The sequence below is a fragment of the Spermophilus citellus genome, assembly GCF_964194105.1.
Source record: "Spermophilus citellus genome assembly, chromosome: 2".
Taxonomy (NCBI): Eukaryota; Metazoa; Chordata; class Mammalia; order Rodentia; family Sciuridae; genus Spermophilus; species Spermophilus citellus.
The window spans coordinates 128,353,758-128,372,807 of record NC_138183.1 but is presented as its reverse complement, the minus strand read 5'-3'; the positions used below and the strand labels follow the sequence as shown (position 1 = coordinate 128,372,807).

General features: G+C 44.4%; 1 protein-coding gene across 1 annotated transcript in view; it reads left to right on the top strand.

The window, feature by feature from the left end:
* The window catches only part of ST14 (ST14 transmembrane serine protease matriptase), a 44,773-nt gene that overhangs the window by 10,763 nt on the left and 14,960 nt on the right, over positions 1-19,050 (top strand). The window contains exons 2-9 of the mRNA XM_081281728.1: positions 10,249-10,408; positions 10,722-10,849; positions 11,081-11,151; positions 12,151-12,308; positions 12,499-12,534; positions 12,820-13,060; positions 16,190-16,329; positions 16,664-16,761. Of these exons, the coding sequence (XP_081137854.1) occupies positions 10,249-10,408; positions 10,722-10,849; positions 11,081-11,151; positions 12,151-12,308; positions 12,499-12,534; positions 12,820-13,060; positions 16,190-16,329; positions 16,664-16,761 (1,032 nt within the window). The remainder of the gene's footprint in view (positions 1-10,248; positions 10,409-10,721; positions 10,850-11,080; positions 11,152-12,150; positions 12,309-12,498; positions 12,535-12,819; positions 13,061-16,189; positions 16,330-16,663; positions 16,762-19,050) is intronic.

The following is a 19,050-nucleotide window of genomic DNA, read 5'->3' as shown; positions in this document are numbered from 1 at the left end:
GTTGCAGGGGTGTGTGGCTCCCATCTGGAAGGTGTACTGGCAGGGAGGGCCCTGGCAGTTCTGGGAGGTATGAAACCTGCAGGATCTAGCTGCTCCCTGGCAGAGAACCACAGTGTTTCTGTGTTGGCAGAGTGTCCTCAGTAGACAAAGCCAGGTCCCTGGGGGACTTTCCTTCATGATCTGGCTAGGTGTGGAAACTTGGTTTATTTCCTTAAGTCAGAGCTACCAGCTGGCCAGGGGATCAGTTTTCTGTTCCCCTGATGGGTTAGACTTATACATGTATAGCAAATTCTGGATCCTCCCTGGGAGCCTCATGCTCCCATTTGTTTCTCAGTTGCTCTCGGTCTGGTTGGGCAGCTGAGGAAAGTGATGGTCAGAGGGCAAGGATGAGAGGGCTCAGTGGCAAAATGGCAAAAATGTTTGGAGAGCTCAGTGTTCTCCTGGAAGCTGGGACTGGGAGTATGTGTCTGTGGAAATTGGTGACAGCCCAAGGGACTTTTGGGATGATGCTATAACCTATAGTGGGAGGATCCCCAGGGCAAGGAAGTAAAACCCAACCCCACACAGCAGGTACCTTGCACCTTAGGTGGTTGCTTAAAATAGACCAGCCTGACTGATGAATCTGGAAGCCTCCTCTCACTGGTGATGGGAATTGGGTGAGCCAGGCAGGCAGCCTCCTGCAAGCTGGAAACGGTAGGTGGAATTTCTCAAACTCTCAGGTTCCTAAGAATGATCTGGTGCACTTGTTAAAATTATCAGATCCCAGGCCCTGCCCCTGACCAAAATATCAACATCTCCAGGAAGAGGAGTTTGGGAATCTAGATGCCAAGCAAGCCCTTTGTTTGTTTTAGTTTATTTATTTATTTATTCATTCATTTTTTTTTTTGTGATACTGGGGATTTAATCCAGGGGTGCTCTGCCATTGAATTATATCCCTAGCCCTTTTTATTTTTTATTTTGAGGCAGGGTCTCACTAAGTTGCCGAGCCTGTCCTTAAACTTGTAATCCTCCTGCCTCAGCCTCCCAGTTGCTGGGATTATAGGTGTGTACCACTGCACCCAGCTAGTGTAATTTTTCACAACTGGACAAGTCTGGGGAATGCTGGGTGGTGTGAGCACAGAGAACTGTAGCCTCTGTGGGCTTCTTGAGAATCTGTCTTCTTGAGAGATCATTTATCCGAGGTAAGTGAATAGGTGGGAGTATTTCAATGTGGGTCTTCTTTTTGTTCCCTTCTCATTTGTCCTTCAGTCATCCCTGGGCTCTCTGGATTAGACGTTGTACTGGGCACTAGATTTTGATGGTGGTAGAGTGGGTATAGTCCCTGCCCTTAGAAGCTTGCAGGTGACTGGCTGCTCCCTGGACACAGCTGCTCAAGTCCACCTGAGGCTGCTGGTTTAACTGGAGAGACCCCATCTATGCAGGGCCTCTCTTAGCTGAGACCACCCTTTTAATACAGGTGTGCCTCTAGGGTGTTGTGGGTTCAATTTCAGAATATCCTCATAGAAATTCACATGAAATATTTGGGTTTCCTAGTACATATAAAAGTTATGTTTATCCTATACTTAGTCTACTGAGTGTGCAGTAGCATTCTGTTTAAGAACACAGTTTTTATACTTAATTAAAAACACCTTTTTTGTGGGGCTGGGGTTGTAGCTCAATGGTAGAGCGCTTGCCTAGCATGTGTGAAGTACTGGGTTTGATTCTCAGCACTGCATATAAATAAATAAAGGTCCATCAACATCTAAAAAATATTGAAAAAAAAACCTTATTGTTAAAAAATGATAACAATCATTGAACTGTTGAAAAAATGTTACTCATAGACTTGTTGTATGCAGAGTTGCCACACCTTCAATTTGGAAGTGTCACAATATCCGTGAAGCGCAGTAAAATGAGATATAATAAAACGAGGTAGGGCCACCATTAGCAACTGAATGAAGAGGCCTTTCTCTGACATTACCTCTGGTATCTCTCTCAGTGCTGCCCACGTCTGGGCCTGGCATTGTCCAGATGACAAATATAACAGTTCAAATTTGGAGATCATTCCTTGTGCAGTCATCTGAGATGGCCACTAGCCATTCAGTGGGCATTTAGAGATGGCCACAAGAGTCATGCTGGCTTGGTCTTTCCATTGAGCAGGGGGAACATCTTTGACGTGTTGCAGAATACTTCTCAACCTGGAGAAACATTCCTGGTGCTCAGTCCCCACTGTCCTTTCTTGCTTGAATGATCACAGGGACTTGACTGCCCCCAATGGTGGTGATGATGTCATGGGATTGAGATGTGCCCCATCTGGTTAGGTGGATGCACTGAGTCACTGAACATGCAAGTGAAGAGTGTCTGCCACACATCAGGGACAGTTGGCAGTGGCACATGAATCTATCCACCCTTGTCCTGATCTCAGGTCTGAGCCACCTGTGTCCCCAGACAGTGAAATCACATCTGCCCCTTGACCTTGATCTCCAGCAGCAGAAGCAGGCTACCATTTGTCTTGTGATTGCCCTTAATGGTCCCTCCCTGAAGTCTAAGTAACCTCTCAGGTTTCCAGGATCTTCCGCTGCCTTCCCAGCAGATCACACCCACCTTAGTTAAATGAGGAACAATCTTTAAAAAAAAACACAAAGTCTGGCATGAAGATTTATTTTGTCTCTCACTTGTTTTGGTTGGTATTTCATGTGAATTTTGGATTGTTAGTAGTATTTTTGCTGTTTATAATCACCAGTTGCTTTTCTCTAATGAGCACCACATTATGAGCTATCATTGGCAAATTCTTGCTTTGGATTTGCTTGTCCCAGAGCTGGAGGGAGGGGGTCAGGGCCATAGTGAGTTTGTGTCCCAGTGATGGGTGTAGTAGTGAGTGCTAGGAACTGGGAGAGGGTTTCTCTCAGTGGGCGGATCCTGTTGTTGATTTGAACAGAGTTTTGTTTGTTCTGCTTTTGGCTTTCAGCCCAGGTTAGTTTCTTATTTCATGGGAGTAGGGTGACCACAAGCCTTTTTCCTATATATTAGTAAATAAAATATACTTTTTGGGGGGTCTTCTATAAAGCAATTGTGTTATTATTTTTTGACAGGCATTGACCTTGAGAAACATACCACTTGCACTACTGTGCCAAAATCTACAGGGTTGTTGTGATATCCCTTCCTGGGTTTCTGGGCCTGTCCAGGAAGTTGGTTGGTAATGGCACTAACTGAATCACATCCTCCTACCTGCTGCCTTGATTCTCCTTCATCTGTTCCAAGTCCTTTACTCAACAAACACTCCAAACACTTTATTCCCACCCATCTTCCTGGAAGTCATTCCTTGTTCTTTTGTCACAGTGGCCTAGAACTAGCTTGTGTTTCTGGGGACCCTGGCCGGGGGCCAACTAGAGTTGGTGGTAGGAAGAGGCCCCCGTGGTTATGTGGCCCTATCTATGTCTGTGGTAAGCCAGCACCTGGCTTCATAGCATTACGTCGTGCATGTGCACCTGTGGATGTTTACTTTTAAGAAAAAAAAAACAGAGGCAAAGCAGATACAGGTGCACTTTCTCTTCCTTTGATCTATGGCCACATGGATTGTGTGTGCAATTAAGTCAGGGTGGATGGGAGCTCCCTGAGACCTCTTCCTCCTCCCTCCACATCTGCCCAGCACTGGCTTAGGGGCCTGTGTTTGAAGCCCTGCCTAAGAATTGAAGACCTTGGCTCCTGTTCCAGCTTTGCTGCTTTACTGATTACTATCTTGGGGCTGGGGATATAGCTCAGTTGGTAGAATGCCTGCCTCACATGCACAAGTCCCTGGGTTCAATCCCCAGTACCACACACACACACACACACACACACACACACACACACACACAGTATACTGATTACTATCTTTGTGACCTTGGAGGTCACTCCCTCTTGCTCCACCTCAGTTTCCTTATCAAAAAAAATAAAAACCACCAAGGGATTATGCAAGATGACATAGTTATTACTCCTGAAAATGGAGTTGAGAGTTAGGACTATAAAAGGAGGCAGGCTAGTTACTGATTAAACAGTTGTTTCTGGGCTGAGTAGAGCCTCAGAATTCATACTTGCTTCTGGAGGTTGACCACCCAGGGAGGCAGAAAACCAGGATCAGATTCTGGATCTGCCACTGAGTGTTCTGTGAGTTTGCAGAAGCGTCATTTCTCCCTGCCTTTCCTGTAAGTCAGAAAGTGATAGTGCTAGTCTTTTTTTTTTTTTTTTTCTTCCTATGTATTTCATGATTGAGTACCTAGAAGAGCACAAAAAAGGTATTAATTCCTGGTAAAATAATCTTCAAGGGCTGGAGTTGTGGCTCAGTGGTAGAGTACTTGCCTGGCATGTGTGAGGCCCTGGGTTCGACCATCAGCACCAACACCACGTATAAATAAATAAAACAAAAGATTCATTGAAAACTATATATATATGTATAAATCAAGGTTTTTTTTTTTTTTTTTTTTTTTTTTTTGGTGGTGCTGGGAATTGAACCCAGGGACTTAGTGTACATGCTTAGGTAAGCACTCTACCAACTGAGCCATATACCCAGCCCTCAAGTTTTTTTTGTTTTTTTTTTTTTAATTGGGCTTCATATGCCTGATAAATAAAACGAGGAAAATAAATATGAGCTCATAGAAAATTATCTGGCATCTGATCTAACTAGTTGACATTTTGATATATATTCTTATATGTGCATGTATGCTTTAGACATACATACTTATAGTTGAGACCAATACTGCCAGTTTTGAATGACTGGCAGGATTAAAGTGAGGGTCAGGAAAGGAAATAGTTGGAAAATTACTTTGTAAATTGAAAATACATCTAAACATAACAATTTGCTATTTTCTTATCTTTCTTTTTTGTTGTTTGTTTTTGAGGTGGGGTCTCACTATGTTGCCCAGATTAGTCTTAAATTCCTGGACTCAAATGATCCTCCCACCTTAGTCTCCCTCCCAAGTAGCCGGCATAACAGGTGCATGCCATAGTGCCTGGCTTGTTATATTTCTTACACACACACACACACACACACACAAACCATCTGTTCAGAGTCCAGCTGAAGCCTTTCTTTTATCATTCTTAAGTAGGAGTAGAACTGAGGGCCATCCAACATTTAAAGAAAACTATAGCCTGAGAGAGAAAGGAAGGCTAAGGCAAAGTCCAAAGATGATCTTAAAAAAAAAAATATCAGCTTGAATGTAAAACCTAAAACTATAAAATTGCTAGAAGAAAATACAGGAGAAAGTCTGCAGCATAGGCAAAGATTTCTTAGATACAGCACCTAAACTACAAATCTTAAAAGAAAAAATGTGACAAATTGCACTTCATCAAAATAAAAATGCCTTCTACTCTTCAAAAGAGTTATTAAGAGAATGAAAACACAAGTCACAGACTAGGAGAAGATCTTTGCAAAATATATAAACAACTTGTATTCAGAATGCCTGTAAAGACCTCTCCAAACTCATTAATGGAAAAACAAGCAAGCCAATGAAAATATCGGCAAAAGATTTGAAAAACACTTCAGCAAAGATGAAAAACTGAGGACAACTGAGCACATGAGAAGATGATCACTATCTCGAGTCATTAGAGAAAAAACACTGAAAACCACAGGGCACTGCTGTATGTCTAGTAGAATGGCTAAAATTAAAAAGACGACCATACTGAGCACTAGATGGGACGTGGAACAATGAGAATTTTCACACACTGCTGATGACCATGTAAAAGCCTACAATCACTTTGTAAAACAGTTTGGTGGTTCTTTAAAAAGTTAAACATATACCTATCATACAAACTTGCTAGTCCACTGCTAGGTAATTACCCAAGAGAAATAAGAGCATTTTCGAATACAAAGCTCATACAGGAGTGTTTAGAGTGGCTGTATTTGTAGTAGCTCCAAACTGGAGACAGTCCAAATGTCCATAACAGGGATCCATGCATAGGATAGTGCTTCAAGAGTAAAAAGGAACGTAGTATTAATGCATGCAGGAATCTCAAAATAATTGTGCTGAGTAAAAAAAAGCCAGACAGAAAAGAGTGCCTACTACATTATTCCACTTACACAAAGTCATGGAAAAAGCAAATTAATCATTAGTGACAGGAATTGGATTATTGGTTGCTTGGGGCAGGAAAGGGAATCAGGAAGGAACTACAGGAAGCTTTGGAAGGAGATGGTTATATTGATTATTTTGATTGTGTTGATGGTTTTGTGGGAAAATAGATATATTTGCCCCAAACTGTATACTTTGTGTATGTACAGTGAAGCCATTTTATTTATTTATTTTTAAAAATTTTTAAAACATTTATTCTTTAGTTTTCGGCGGACACAACATCTTCGTTTGTATGTGGTGCTGAGGATCGAACCCGGGCCGCACGCATGCCAGGCGAGCGCGCTACCCCTTGAGCCACATCCCCAGCCCCAGTGAAGCTATTTTAAAAATTAAAAATAAAAGATTTGCAGGAGCAAGTTTAAAAGCATTCCCCGAAAAGAGCCAAATGATGAGGAGATATAAAATATGGGAGAGAGAGAGAAAAAAAAAAAGAACAGATGTGTAGAGTATCCACTCTTTATACACACACACACACACACACACACACACACACACACGTATTTTTTAGTTGTAGTTGTACACAATACCTTTATTTTGTTTATTTTTATGTGGTGCTGAGGATCAAACCCAGGGCCTCAGGTGTGCTAGGCAAGTGCTCTGCCGCTGAGCCACAACCCCAGCCACCCCCCTGCCTGCCCCAGTATCTTTATCTTTGTTGTTCTGAAATTTCATCATGACATATTTAGTCATTTATGTTTTTGCATTTATCTTTTTTTACCATTCATTGAGCCCTTTGAACCTGAAGATTTATGCATCTCTTCAGATTATAGAAATACCCCTTAGGTATTTTTTTGGTAATTGTCCTCTTTCTGCCAGGAATTGGGCTCAGGTGTTATTTATTTTTGTAGTGCTAAGGATTGAACTTGAGGGGCAAGTATTCTACTGCAAGTATTCTACCACTGCACCACATCCTGGCCATTGGGCTCAGGTATTATAGAAGATATGAGTGAGACAAGGAAATCATTGTTAGAAATCCCCAAATCCCCACCTCTGCCCAAGCAAAAAGACAGCTACCCCTCCAGATCCCTGTAATAGAGGGAAAGGATCTGGAGAAATGGAATCAAATATCTCGACTTGAGGATACCAGATTAGAGGAAAGCTAAATGAGGAAAGGGGAATGAGTTTTTTTTCTCCTATCTATTCCTGTATGCTAGTTGTCAGGTTTAAATCACTCCAGTCGGGAGATTAGAAAATTGTAATTCTCTGGAGCAATTAAACTGTCCCTTGGAAAGATCCACACAGACTAATCATTGGTTATGCCCAGTAAAGTAATCTGGCTGAGCTTCCAAACAGCCTTTACGGCCTCATTCCTGAATATGAATGAACAAGCAAGGACCCTCAGGCATTTGTGGAAAGCCTTCAACATGAAAGGTACAAGATGCCATCAAAGAGGAAAATTTCAGAGAACAAGAAAACTTGTGTTTATTAAAATTTTGACAGCAAACTCGAAAAACCTTAATAGTAAGGTTAGAGATAATAAGATGCCCTGTCTCTAAATAAAATACAAAATAGGGCTGGGGATGTGGTTCAGTGCCCCTGAGTTCAATCCCCAATACCCCCTCTCCCCCGAAAAAAAATGAGAAAGGATAAAGTAGAGGATCAATATAATAAAAATTAGGGGCTGGGGTTGTGGCTCCACGGTAGAGTGCTTGCCTCACACATGTGAAGCACTGGGTTCAATTGTCAGCACCACATAAAAATAAATAAGCAAAATGAAGGTATTGTGTCCATCTACAACTAAATAATAATAATAATAATAATAATAATGATTGAAGAAAGGTAGATCAGAGAAAATTCCAAATTGAAAGGATATGTGGAGAATTTAGCATAATGAAATGTATATCCTGGAGGCTTTAAGGGAAAGACAATAAAGTTATTAAACATGAGATGATGGATTTATAATATTCTGATAGTTCTCAAAAGCAAAATTAGAAGCAGACAATGGAGCTTTCAAAATTCTAAGTGAAAAATTAAAAAAAATATTGTTTAGTTGTAGATGGACACAATGCTTTATTTTGTTTATTTATTTTATGTGGTGCTGGGGATCAAACCCAGGGCTTCACACATGCTAGTCAAGTGCTCTACTACTGAGCTACAACCCCAGTCCCCTAAGTGAACTCTCAACAAATGTGGATATACAGCTAAGATTCTTTTTTTTTTTTTGGTACCAGGAATTGAATTCAGGGGTGCTTAATCACTGAGCCACATCCTCAGGGGTGCTTAATCACTGAGCCACATCCCCAGGGGTGCTTAATCACTGAGCCACATCCCCAGCCCTTTTAAAAAATATTTTTATTTAGAGACAAGATCTGACTGAGTTGCTTTGGGCCTCACTAAGTTACTGAGGCTGATTTTGAATTTACAATCCTTCTGCTTCGATCTCTCTAGCTGCTGGGATTACAGGCATCCACCATTTCAGAAACATGAAAGTGTCCAAATTTCCTCAGGAATGTACTAATGTATGTATTTTTATGAAAATGCAACAAACCCCTAGACATTAGGATATGGAATTTTAGGAAATAGGGGCTTCAATTGAAGACAGAGAAGAAGGAAGTCCCCAAGGATGATGGTGAAGGAAGATCTACATAATCGCCTTGAGAAAGGACAGAAGGCTCCAGGAGGAAGGCTCTCAGGAAGGAAATGAAATGACAAGTTATGTGACAGACTTTATATGTTGGGGATGGAGACTATTACAGAGACCTTAGAGATTATACATAGAGAGTTGGGTATATGTTAAAAAAAGTAAATGAAAATTTGAGCAAGAAAAACAAATTATACAAGAAAGAAAGCTTAATAGCGAACAATATTTTCACAGCTTAACAACAAAAGTAATAAAAACACAAATGGATATAATTTTTTAGAAACTTTGATCCCAGAACTTTTGGGAGAATGGGGGAGAGAAAGAGAAGGAAGGATATTAAAATCCACATTATCAAAATAGGAAATCAGTTCATGATATTTTAAGCAGATGAATTAAGACAGTGGTATTAGTATATGCTTTATAATATGAGAACAATCAGCTTGAATGTGTTTTAAGTGTCTATCTCTGGGGCGTGCTTCTGTGTGTGGTATTAGGTAGAGTCATTAGCATAAGCAATTAGGAAGCTAAAATTAGACATATAAATATTCCAAGGTGGCAGGAGTGGGGAGAATCTTTTATAGTGGTGCATTAATCGATGATATGAAGCGGCGACAAATCAAGAAATATCAGGTTAAGCATATAATGTAGCATCAGAAAACTGTTGAAAGTGATGGCGTCACTTTGTGGAATTTGGAGTGGGGCTGTTGTGATCATAAGCCCCTTTGGAGGGGGTATGAAGTAGTTGAACTTAAAGCACCACACTGAAAAAGCAGGCCTCTCTGCAGGATGAAGCACCAGTATATGCTCTGGGGAGAAATCTTGCTCATCTGCCAGGGGCCCCTGGGACACCCCTCCTGCTCCTCTCCATATTCATGTCCCTGCCTCCTGGCAGGGAGGAACCCAGAGAAGCTGCCATCTGTTTGTCAGAAATTTTGCTTGTTTGCTTTTACAAAAGGGTGTGGAATCCAGGAGGGGGCTGGCTTTCCATATCCACTTGGGTCCTGGGTTAAAAGCATGTGGTCTTTTTCACTGTAGCACTGCAGAGCTGCCCAGGCTTAGTGCCCTTTCCCTTTTGGCTGGTTAAACATCAGCAGGGGCAAGGCTGCTGGGCAAGGGCGTGGAGTTTCTATGCCACCCACAGGCTCCTGGCTCTGGTGACCATGGGGACTGAATCTAAATAGGGTGGCATTGGAGCAGGTGAGGGCTGGCCTTACAGGTCATCCCAGAGATTCCACAGTGCCAGTCATGGCTTTGAGCTTACATCTACCTGAATCAAAGATGATTCGTGGAAATTGAGACCCTCGGTGACTGAGTTTAGCTAGCCCTTAATTTCAATTTAATTTTAAGTGATTCATGCCTGGGTTGTGTGGATGGGAGGGCTTCCCTCACTTTCCTCCAGTAGGTTCACATCTTGCAGCAGGCAGTCTTGGCCGAGTGGTCTTTATGTTCATGGATGGTCCTTATGTTCAGCCCAGCCCTGACTTTTTCTCCAAGGCAGACCTCACAAAATGTCAATGTTCTTCCCCAGCATGGCTGGGAGGCTCTTAGGCTGAGAGTTTCTGAGTCCCAGTGCATCTTTCTGTTCAGAACATGAAGGGCTTCGAGGAAGGTGTGGAGTTTTTGCCGGTGAACAACGCCAAGAAGGTGGAGAAGCGGGGACCTAGGCGCTGGGTGGTGCTGGTGGCCTTGTTGATCGGCTTCCTCTTGCTCTCCCTCGTGGTTGGCTCACTGGTGTGGCACTTCCAGTGTAAGTACAGCTGGGGTTGGCTATGGGGGAGGGTGGTATGGGGTGGCTCTCCCTCTTCCCGCAGTGCACCGAGCCAGGGGCCACCAGAGGTGGACGGGAGGAAGAGAATGGGGGAAGCGTAGAGGGATTGGAGGCAGTGCTCTCAGGTGCCATCTCCCTAGGCTCTTTTGAGCCATGATAGGGAGGGATGAGTTGCTGGTCAGAGCCGGCCCCTCCCCACACTCGCTCCCCCAGGAGCTAAGGGTAGCTGTAGGTGTGAGGGGACAGGTGGAGGTGCACTACTGCCCATGACCACCCTCCTGGCCTGGCACAGACCGGAATGCTCGGATCCAGAAGGTCTTCAATGGCTACCTGAGGATCACAAATGAAAACTTTGTGGATGCTTATGAGAACTCCAACTCCACTGAGTTTAAGAGCTTGGCCAGCAAGGTGAAGGAAGCGGTGAGTCCAGTCCCTGGGCAGGGTCCCTCCAACGGCTGTCTGTCCTGGTGTCCCTAACCCCCCCCCCCCAAGTAGAAAGGACACTCTCATCTTTGCTCCAAGGTCACTGGGCTGGGGGGCAATGTGGAGGGGAGCTCAGGTCCCAGGAGGGGAGGGAGCGGCCTGGGCTTGGGGAAGGGATTATTACTGTTCTTGGGCCTATTGTGAGTGTTGTCCGCTCCCCACCCTCAGCTGAAGCTGTTATACAGTGAAGTCCCTATCCTGGGTCCCTACCATAAGAAGTCTGTTGTGACTGCCTTCAGGTGGGTGCTGGGGGATGGTTTGAGTGGGGTGGCCCTGGTCTGTCTGGGAGTGGGATCAGTGTGATATTCTATGTGGGGCAAAATGCCTGGGACCCTAGGGTATGATGAAGCTGAAAGCCTTGGCTTGTAGGGCCAAGGCGACTCCTTGTTCTACCCTTTGTGCAAGTGATCAGCACACTTGATTCTCCTGTCTCCAAGGCAGTGGTGGCCACAGCAGTGTTGGTAGGAGGAAGTGCACAAATGCCTGTGGATTGCTTTGCCTAGGGCCAGCCAAGTGAGCTACCATCAGGAAGGGCAGTGAGTATTTTTTTAAACTTGGCTTTGCGGAAGTTGAGTGCCTGAGAAGGCTTCCATACAAATATATCTTTTTAAAAGTAGATTTTATTCCCAGAGTGGTTTGGTTTTTTTTTTTTTTGTTGTTTTTTTTTTTGTTTTTTTTTGCAGTGCTGGGGATTGAACCATGTGCCTTATGTAGGCTAAGCAGGTGCTCTACCAGTGAGCTGCATCCACAGCATTTTTTTTTTTTTTTTTTTTTGGAGATGGAGTGTTGCTGCATTGCCCAGGCTGACCTTGAACTCCTGCTCAAGTGATCCTCCTGCCTCAGCTTCCCAAGTAGCTGAGACTATAGGTGTGTGCCACTGTGCTCAGCACCCAAAGTACTTTTTGTTTTGTGTGTTCAGTTGAAACCTCAGGACAGCTGGGTGGCAAGTGGCAGTCTTATCTCCTTTCCCAGAACTGAAAGGTGATTTTGTGTGCCCAAGTTAGTGGCCAAACTCCAATCTAGAATTTTTTTCCCTTCCCTTCTAAACTTGAGCTTACCACAGAATATGTCTTGTTTTGAGAGGAGGACAAGAAGGCAGCGGTGGACACTACAGAAAGTTGGGATGATAGGGCCTCTGTATGCACTGAGGTCCCTGTGTTCTGGGAGATTGTGGGTCTTCAGAACCTGCCTCTGGCCTTGTCTCAGTCCTTGTCTCAGGCTTGACCTTGTCTCCCTAGTGAAGGCAGTGTCATCGCCTACTACTGGTCAGAGTTCAGCATCCCGCAGCACCTGGAGGAGGAGACGGAGCGTGTCATGGCCCAGGAGCAAGTGATCTCCTTACCACCCAGATCTCGGGCACTACAATCCTTTGTGTTGACTTCGGTGGTGGCCTTCCGTGAGTCTGGGGTAGGCGGGGAGTGGGCACATGAAGGCCAGCCTGCAGAGGATTGGAGTTGGGGGGACCCATGTGCCCGGGGCCCATTGCACTGAAGAGGACTCTTGCTGGGCACCTCCCTTATGATAATAAGGAAGCAGGAATAAGGAAATAGATGCTATGAGTAAATATTCTCCTTCTTGTTCTTTAGCCTCTGACCCCAGAACAATACAGAGGCCCCGGGACAGTGAGTATCATGCTTCTCACCCCTAAAGCTGAGAGAAGGAGGGATATGGCTAGGTGTCCTTTGAGCTAAGGGGGTCCCTAAAAGTCATTGCCAATGGCCAGCACATCCCTCCTCTTCTTCCAGTCCCCTCTGAGAAGCCCCCTTCCTTCTCTCTCCAGGCCCAGGGCAGCCTTGGAAGTCTCAGAGTGGGGAGGCTAGGCCTGGGGTACACCCCTGCTGGGTCTCTGGGTTGGTCTCCCCAGGGGCAGCCCTGGCCCCACCCCATGCCCTCCTTATCTACTGCAGACAAATGCAGTTTTGCCCTGCATGCCCGTGGCAAGGAGCTGACGCGTTTCACCACACCTGGATTCCCCAACAGCCCCTACCCGGCCCGTGCCCGCTGCCAGTGGGCCCTGCGGGGGGATGCCGACTCAGTCCTGAGCCTCACCTTCCACAGCTTTGATGTTGCACCCTGTGACGTGCAGGGTAGTGACCTGGTCATGGTGTATGATACCCTGAGCCCTGTGGAGCCCCATGCTGTAGTGCGGTGAGTGTCCTAGGGAACTGGGGTGGGGCCACAGGAGCCTGGCAGCTGCAGGGGTCAGCCACTGAACCAACTGTAGTGAGGCGTTGGGATTTAGTTTATGACTTTTGGCTACAGGCCAAACTTGCAGGAAACAGAGGATAGTTGTGGGGTACTTCTCAGCACAGGCTCCAGGGGGGTCTCAGGTGATTCCTTAGCTTAGGTAAGATTGAGGAAGGCTCTCTGGCCCCTGGATGTTGAATCCAGCATCAGCAGGATGTGCTTCCTATAACTGCCAAAAGGAAGGTGAATCCTGCCTTGGGAAAATGTAGTTCTTATTATTAATTAATAAATTAATAATATTAATTAGTAAAACCCACAGATGAAGAGTCTACCGCCATTGCGGACAGTTCATTATAGTTCCCAACAGGGGGTGCTGCTGTATGTCATGGCCAGCATGCAGGGCCATACAGTGGAGCCCCAGGGTTGTCCAGGAAGCAGAGGGAGAGAAGATGAACTGTGGGTGAGAGCCTTTATCATGGTTTACACAGGAAAGGATGAGTACAGGGTGAACAGGCTTAGGACTGGCTGGTTTCAATCATTATAGCAGGCTCTGGAGCATAGGACTGTCCCTTGCTGTCTGGTACTTGGCCTAGCGCCCAACTTTGAGACTTCCAAACTACCCTTGGCTTAGTCATCCCAGGGCCAGGTACCAGACATCAAGGGACAGTCCTATGCTGCAGAACTTACTGTAATGATTGAAACTAGCCAATCCTAAACGTGTTTGCCCTGCACTCTTCCTTTCCCATGTAAACCCTCAGTAAAGGCTGTCGCCCACAGTTCCTCTTTACTTTCTCTGCCTCCTGAGTACGATGTGGGAGTTTGATAGTGTGTGGGGTCTGCATAGGAAAAGTGCCCTAGCCAGCAAGTTCTTTACCATTTCTAAGATTGGCAGCTCTTGGAAGGTAATCTTTCCAGGGTTAGTGAAACCCCTGATGTCAGAGCATCAGAATTATAGAAAATAGCCAGGTGCAGTGCCACAGGCCTGTAATCCCACAGGCAGCAGGGTCTCAAGTTTGTGGCTGACCTACGCAACTTAGCAAGACCCTATCTCAAAAATGAAAAGGGATGGAGGATGTAGTTCAGTGGTTGAGCACCTCTGGGTTTAATTCCCATTATTGGGGGGAAAAAAGAATTACAGATAATAAAAGGGCATGATCAATATACCTGCTGAGGGAAGAACCAAGGTGCTTGCCCTGGCTGGCTCCATGTCAGGATAGAGCCCACTTCTCATACCTGGGTGAAGGTGGTCAGGTTCACCTGACATTGATCTCTGGAAATGGGCAGGTGTTTCTTGATTAATGATGGGTTAAAATTCAGGCCAAAACCAAGATAGAACCATTTTTTGCCACAGCTCAGCAGTCAGGATTTCTACACATCTTTTCCTACCTCTGTAATTTACTAATTTACGACAAAGAAATACACAACCTCAAGAGAGTAAAAGTAGAAATCAACAATCAAGGAGGGTGAAAGTCACCTATTACCTTACTGCCTAAGAGTAGCCATTGTTAAGTTTTGTGTGTGTATGTGTGTGTGCGTGTGTTTGTACTGGAGATTGAACTCAGGGGCACTTAACTATAAGCCACATCTCCAGCCCTTGTTTGTATTTTATTTAAAGACAGGGTCTCACTGAGTTGCTTAGAGCCTTGCTGAGTTTGCGAGGTTGGCTTTGAATTGGGGATCCTTCTGCCTCAGCCTCCTGAGCCACTACAATTACAGATGTTTACCACTGTGTCCACCCATTGTTGAGTTTTTGATGTATATTTTCCCAGACTGTTTGGCTATGTACATATGTGTATGAGTCTTTAGAAATAGGATTACATTTCTGGCCATTGTGGTGCAACCCTGTAATCCCAGCTACTTAAGAAACGGAGGCAAGAGGACCACAAGTTCCAGGTCAGACTCAGCAACATGTCAGACCCTTTCTCAAAATAATAAAAGGTTGGGATGTAGCTCAGTGGCAGAGCACCTCTGGGTTCAATCTCTAGTACTGAAAAAAAAAAAAAAAGAATAAAAGAAATAGGATTATGGTGTACAATAATGCAATAGTATACATTTGGTTTTGTTACCTGTTCTTTCCAAATCAATCTGACCTGGTCATTTATCTTATCTTTTTTATTTATTTATTTTTCTTGGTATCAGGAGTGCTTTACCACTGAGCTACATCCCCAGCCCTTTTTAATATTTTATTTTTAGACAAGGTTTCACTGTGTTGCTTAGGATCTCACTAAATTGCCAAGGTTGGCCTTGAACTTGTGTTCCTCCTGCCTCAGCCTCCTGAGTTGCTGGGATTACAGGTGCGCACCACCATGCCCAGCCCTAAGTCATTTTTAATGGTTGTATTAGAGGCAGGATGACATGGTCATTGGCACTGTGGGCTCTGAATGCCTTGAGTTTGAATTCCAGCCCTGCTGCTTATTTATTTATTTATTTATTTATTTATTATTTTGTGGTACCGGGTATGGAACCCAGGGCTTTGTGGATGCTAGGCAAGGGCTTTACTACTGAGCCTGTCATTTATTGACTGTGGGATCTTGGGTAAGTTACTGAGCCTGTCTGTGCTTTCTATTACCTGTGACATGGGGGTAATAGTATTGCTTAGATTTGTGAGTTAGTAGTTATAAAAGCACTAAGGGGCTGGGATTGGGGGCCAGTGGCAGAATATTTGCTCAGCATGTGTGAGGCCCTGGGTTTGAACCCCAGCACCGTAAAATCAACAATGACAGCACTGAGAACTATGCCTGGCGTGTTCTTAATCAGTATTAGTTGTTTTGACTACTGATGTTATAAGTTAACACGATTTACTTAATGAATCCTCTGTCAGGCATTTCATGTTTCTCGGGTTTTACTATTTTAAATAAAGATGAGCAGTCTTATCCCTAAGTCCTCGCAGCGTTGATTGTTCTTTGTGTGAGGATTGTCTGACTGTTTGGGGAGGGACTTTATTGAGGGTCTTTTGGACCCCACCCTTGGCCTTTTGTGCACCTGTCCAGAATTAGGAAAGGGGTCCTTGACTCCCCTCTCTGTGGAACTGAGCTGGGTGTGTGACAAGCCTGAATTCTCTCCTCACTTCCCGTCCCTCTGCCCCCACAGGCTGTGTGGCACCTACCCTCCCTCGTACAACCTGACCTTCCTCTCCTCCCAGAACGTCTTGCTTGTCACGCTGATAACCAGCACTGAACGGCGGCATCCTGGCTTTGAGGCCACCTTCTTCCAGCTGCCGAAGAAGAGCAGTAAGGAAGGCAGGGGAGGGCAGAAAATGCTCACAGGTGCAGAGGAAGGGGCCGGCCTTAGGGGTGACCTGAGCCCAGGAGGCCATAGGCTCAACCTTGTGGCTAGTAAACTGGGCCCCATCAGCCAAAGAGGTTTGGAGCTTGAGCCAAAAGGACACTTTGCTGACCACCTGGGTCAGGAGCTATTTTTAAAACAGTCAACCTGTGAGCACCTCGCTGGAAAGCAACCAGGTGCCCAGGCAGCTGAGGGCCTCAGGTGCTGCCCTTGGGGCACAGTCTCTCTACTTGCCTAGCTGGTGGCGCTGGCCCTCCACCCTCATGCTTTTCTCTTCAGGCTGTGGAGGCTCCTTACGTGAATCCCAGGGGACATTTAGCAGCCCTTACTACCCTGGCCACTACCCACCCAACATAGACTGCACATGGAACATTGAGGTAGGTGCTGTATGTGAAAGAGAAGGTCGGAGGGGGGGAGGGGGATGCCCCAGGGTGTAAATGGTGAGAGGAGAAGAGAGAAGATGAGCACCTTCAGCAACAGAAGAGTTCACATACTCATGGGTTAGGTGGGATCTTCCTCTGCTGTATCAAGCTGTCTCAGGTCCCAGCTCCTCCCCCATGCTAGGCCTGCTTCTAGGAAGAAAGGGGGTCGAAGTTCTGTGCCTTAGAGGTGCTGTCAGGATGGTCTCTGGAAATCTGCATGAAACACAGAGAAAGTCCTTATCAAGTGGTAGTGAGATAAGAGCATTTTGCCCGTTGATAACACTCACTGTATCATCCTGATCATCATCATCCATCCCTTTTCCTTCTCCAAAAACCTTCTTTAGTAATAGAAAAGCCTTCTTTAGTAATAGAATATGGTGTCCTCCTCTTCTTTGTGGTTTTGCTTTCAGAGGTCTCAGTTACAACAGTCTGAAAATGTTAATTATAAAATTCCAGAAATAAATAATTCATAAGGTTGGAATTGCATGTTGGTCTGATTAGCATGATCAAATCTCATTCTGACCTGAATCATCCTCCTGGGATAGGAATCGTTCCTTTATTCAGCATGTACGTTACCTGGGCATTAGGTACTTAGTTGCCTTCTTGGTTTTCAGATTGACTGCTGTGGTAGCTCTTATCTTCAAGGACCTTCATTTTACTTAATAATGGCCCCAAAGTATAAGAACAGTGATGAAAGCAATTCTTATTTGCCAAAGAGAAACCCTAAAGTGCTTCCTTTAGGTGAAAATGTGAATGTTTTTAATTTAATAAGAAAAATAAAATTGTACACTGAGGACACTGAGTAAAATAAAATCTTCTATCTGTGAAATTAAGAAGGAAAAAGAATTTATATTGTAATTTTTCTATTTTATTAGTTACTGTTATTAATCTCTTACTGTGTTTGATTTATAAATTAAACCTCAGCTGGGCATGGTTGGGCATGCCTGTAATCCTAGTAATCATCAGGAGGCTGAGGCAGGAATATTAAGACTTAAGGCCAGCCTCAGCAATTTAGCAAGGCCCTAAGCAACTTAGTGAGATCCTGTCTCAAAATAAAAAATAAAAAGCACTGGGTATGTGGCAGAGTGGTAAAGTGCTGGGTTCAGTCCCTAGTACCAAAAAACAAACAAATACGCAAACAAAAAAATATTCGGGTACATATATACAATGAAATACTAGTCAGCCATAAAAAAGAATGAAATCTTCTTGGCAACATAGATGCAACTGGAGACCATTATGTTAAATGAAATAAGTCAGGCACAGAGAGACAAGCACCACATGAGCTCACTCACTTGGGGTTTTAAAACAGTTGATCTCAACTGAGTTTGGTGGTGTACTCCTGCAATCACAGTAACTTGGGAGGCTGAGGCAGGAGGATTGCATGTTTGAGGCCAGCCTTAACAATTTAGTGAAGGCTTAAGCAACTTAGGAAGACCCTGTCTCAAAATAAAAAAAGAGCTGGGAATGTAGCTCAGTGATTAAATGCCCTGGGTTCAGTCACTGAATTTCATAGAAGTTGAGAATAGAATAGTTGTTACCAAAGACTGGGATGAGCGGTGGGAGGGAGGAATAGGGAAAGACAGGAGCAAGCAACTCTGGTATACTGTTGCACAGTATGGTGACTACAGAATAACATACTGTACATTTCAAAAAAGCTAGAAGGAAGGATTTTTTTTTTTTTTGTACCAGGGATTGAACTCAGAGGCACTTGGTCACTGAGCTACATTCCCAGTGCTATTTGTATTTTATTTAGAGACAGGGTCTCACTGAGTTTCTAAGCACCTCACTGTTGCTGAGGTTGGCTTTGAACTCGTGATCCTTCCGCCTCAGCCTCCCAAGCTGCTAGGATTACAGGTGTGTACCACCATGCCCGGGGAAGAAAGAATTTTGAAAGTTTTCACCATAAAGAAATAATCAGTGTTCAAAGAGATACATATGTTTAATCTGATTGAAATATTAGTGTATACATACATCAAACATTATATGGTTTTCCCCATTAATGTGTACAATTTTAGTATTTTTGTGTATCTGCTTTAAAAAAACTCTAAAAATTGGGGGGAAAAAGAGAGAGAGAGAGAAGCACCTCTAATAGGTATGTATTGGAAAAACCATCGTATATATAGGTACTATCCTGGTTGTCAGGCATCCACTGAAGTCTTGGGACTTGTCCCCTGTAGATAAGGGAACTACTGTAGTGTGTCCCTGCTTCATGCTGTTCCATGCCCACCTGCCCACCCGCCATGT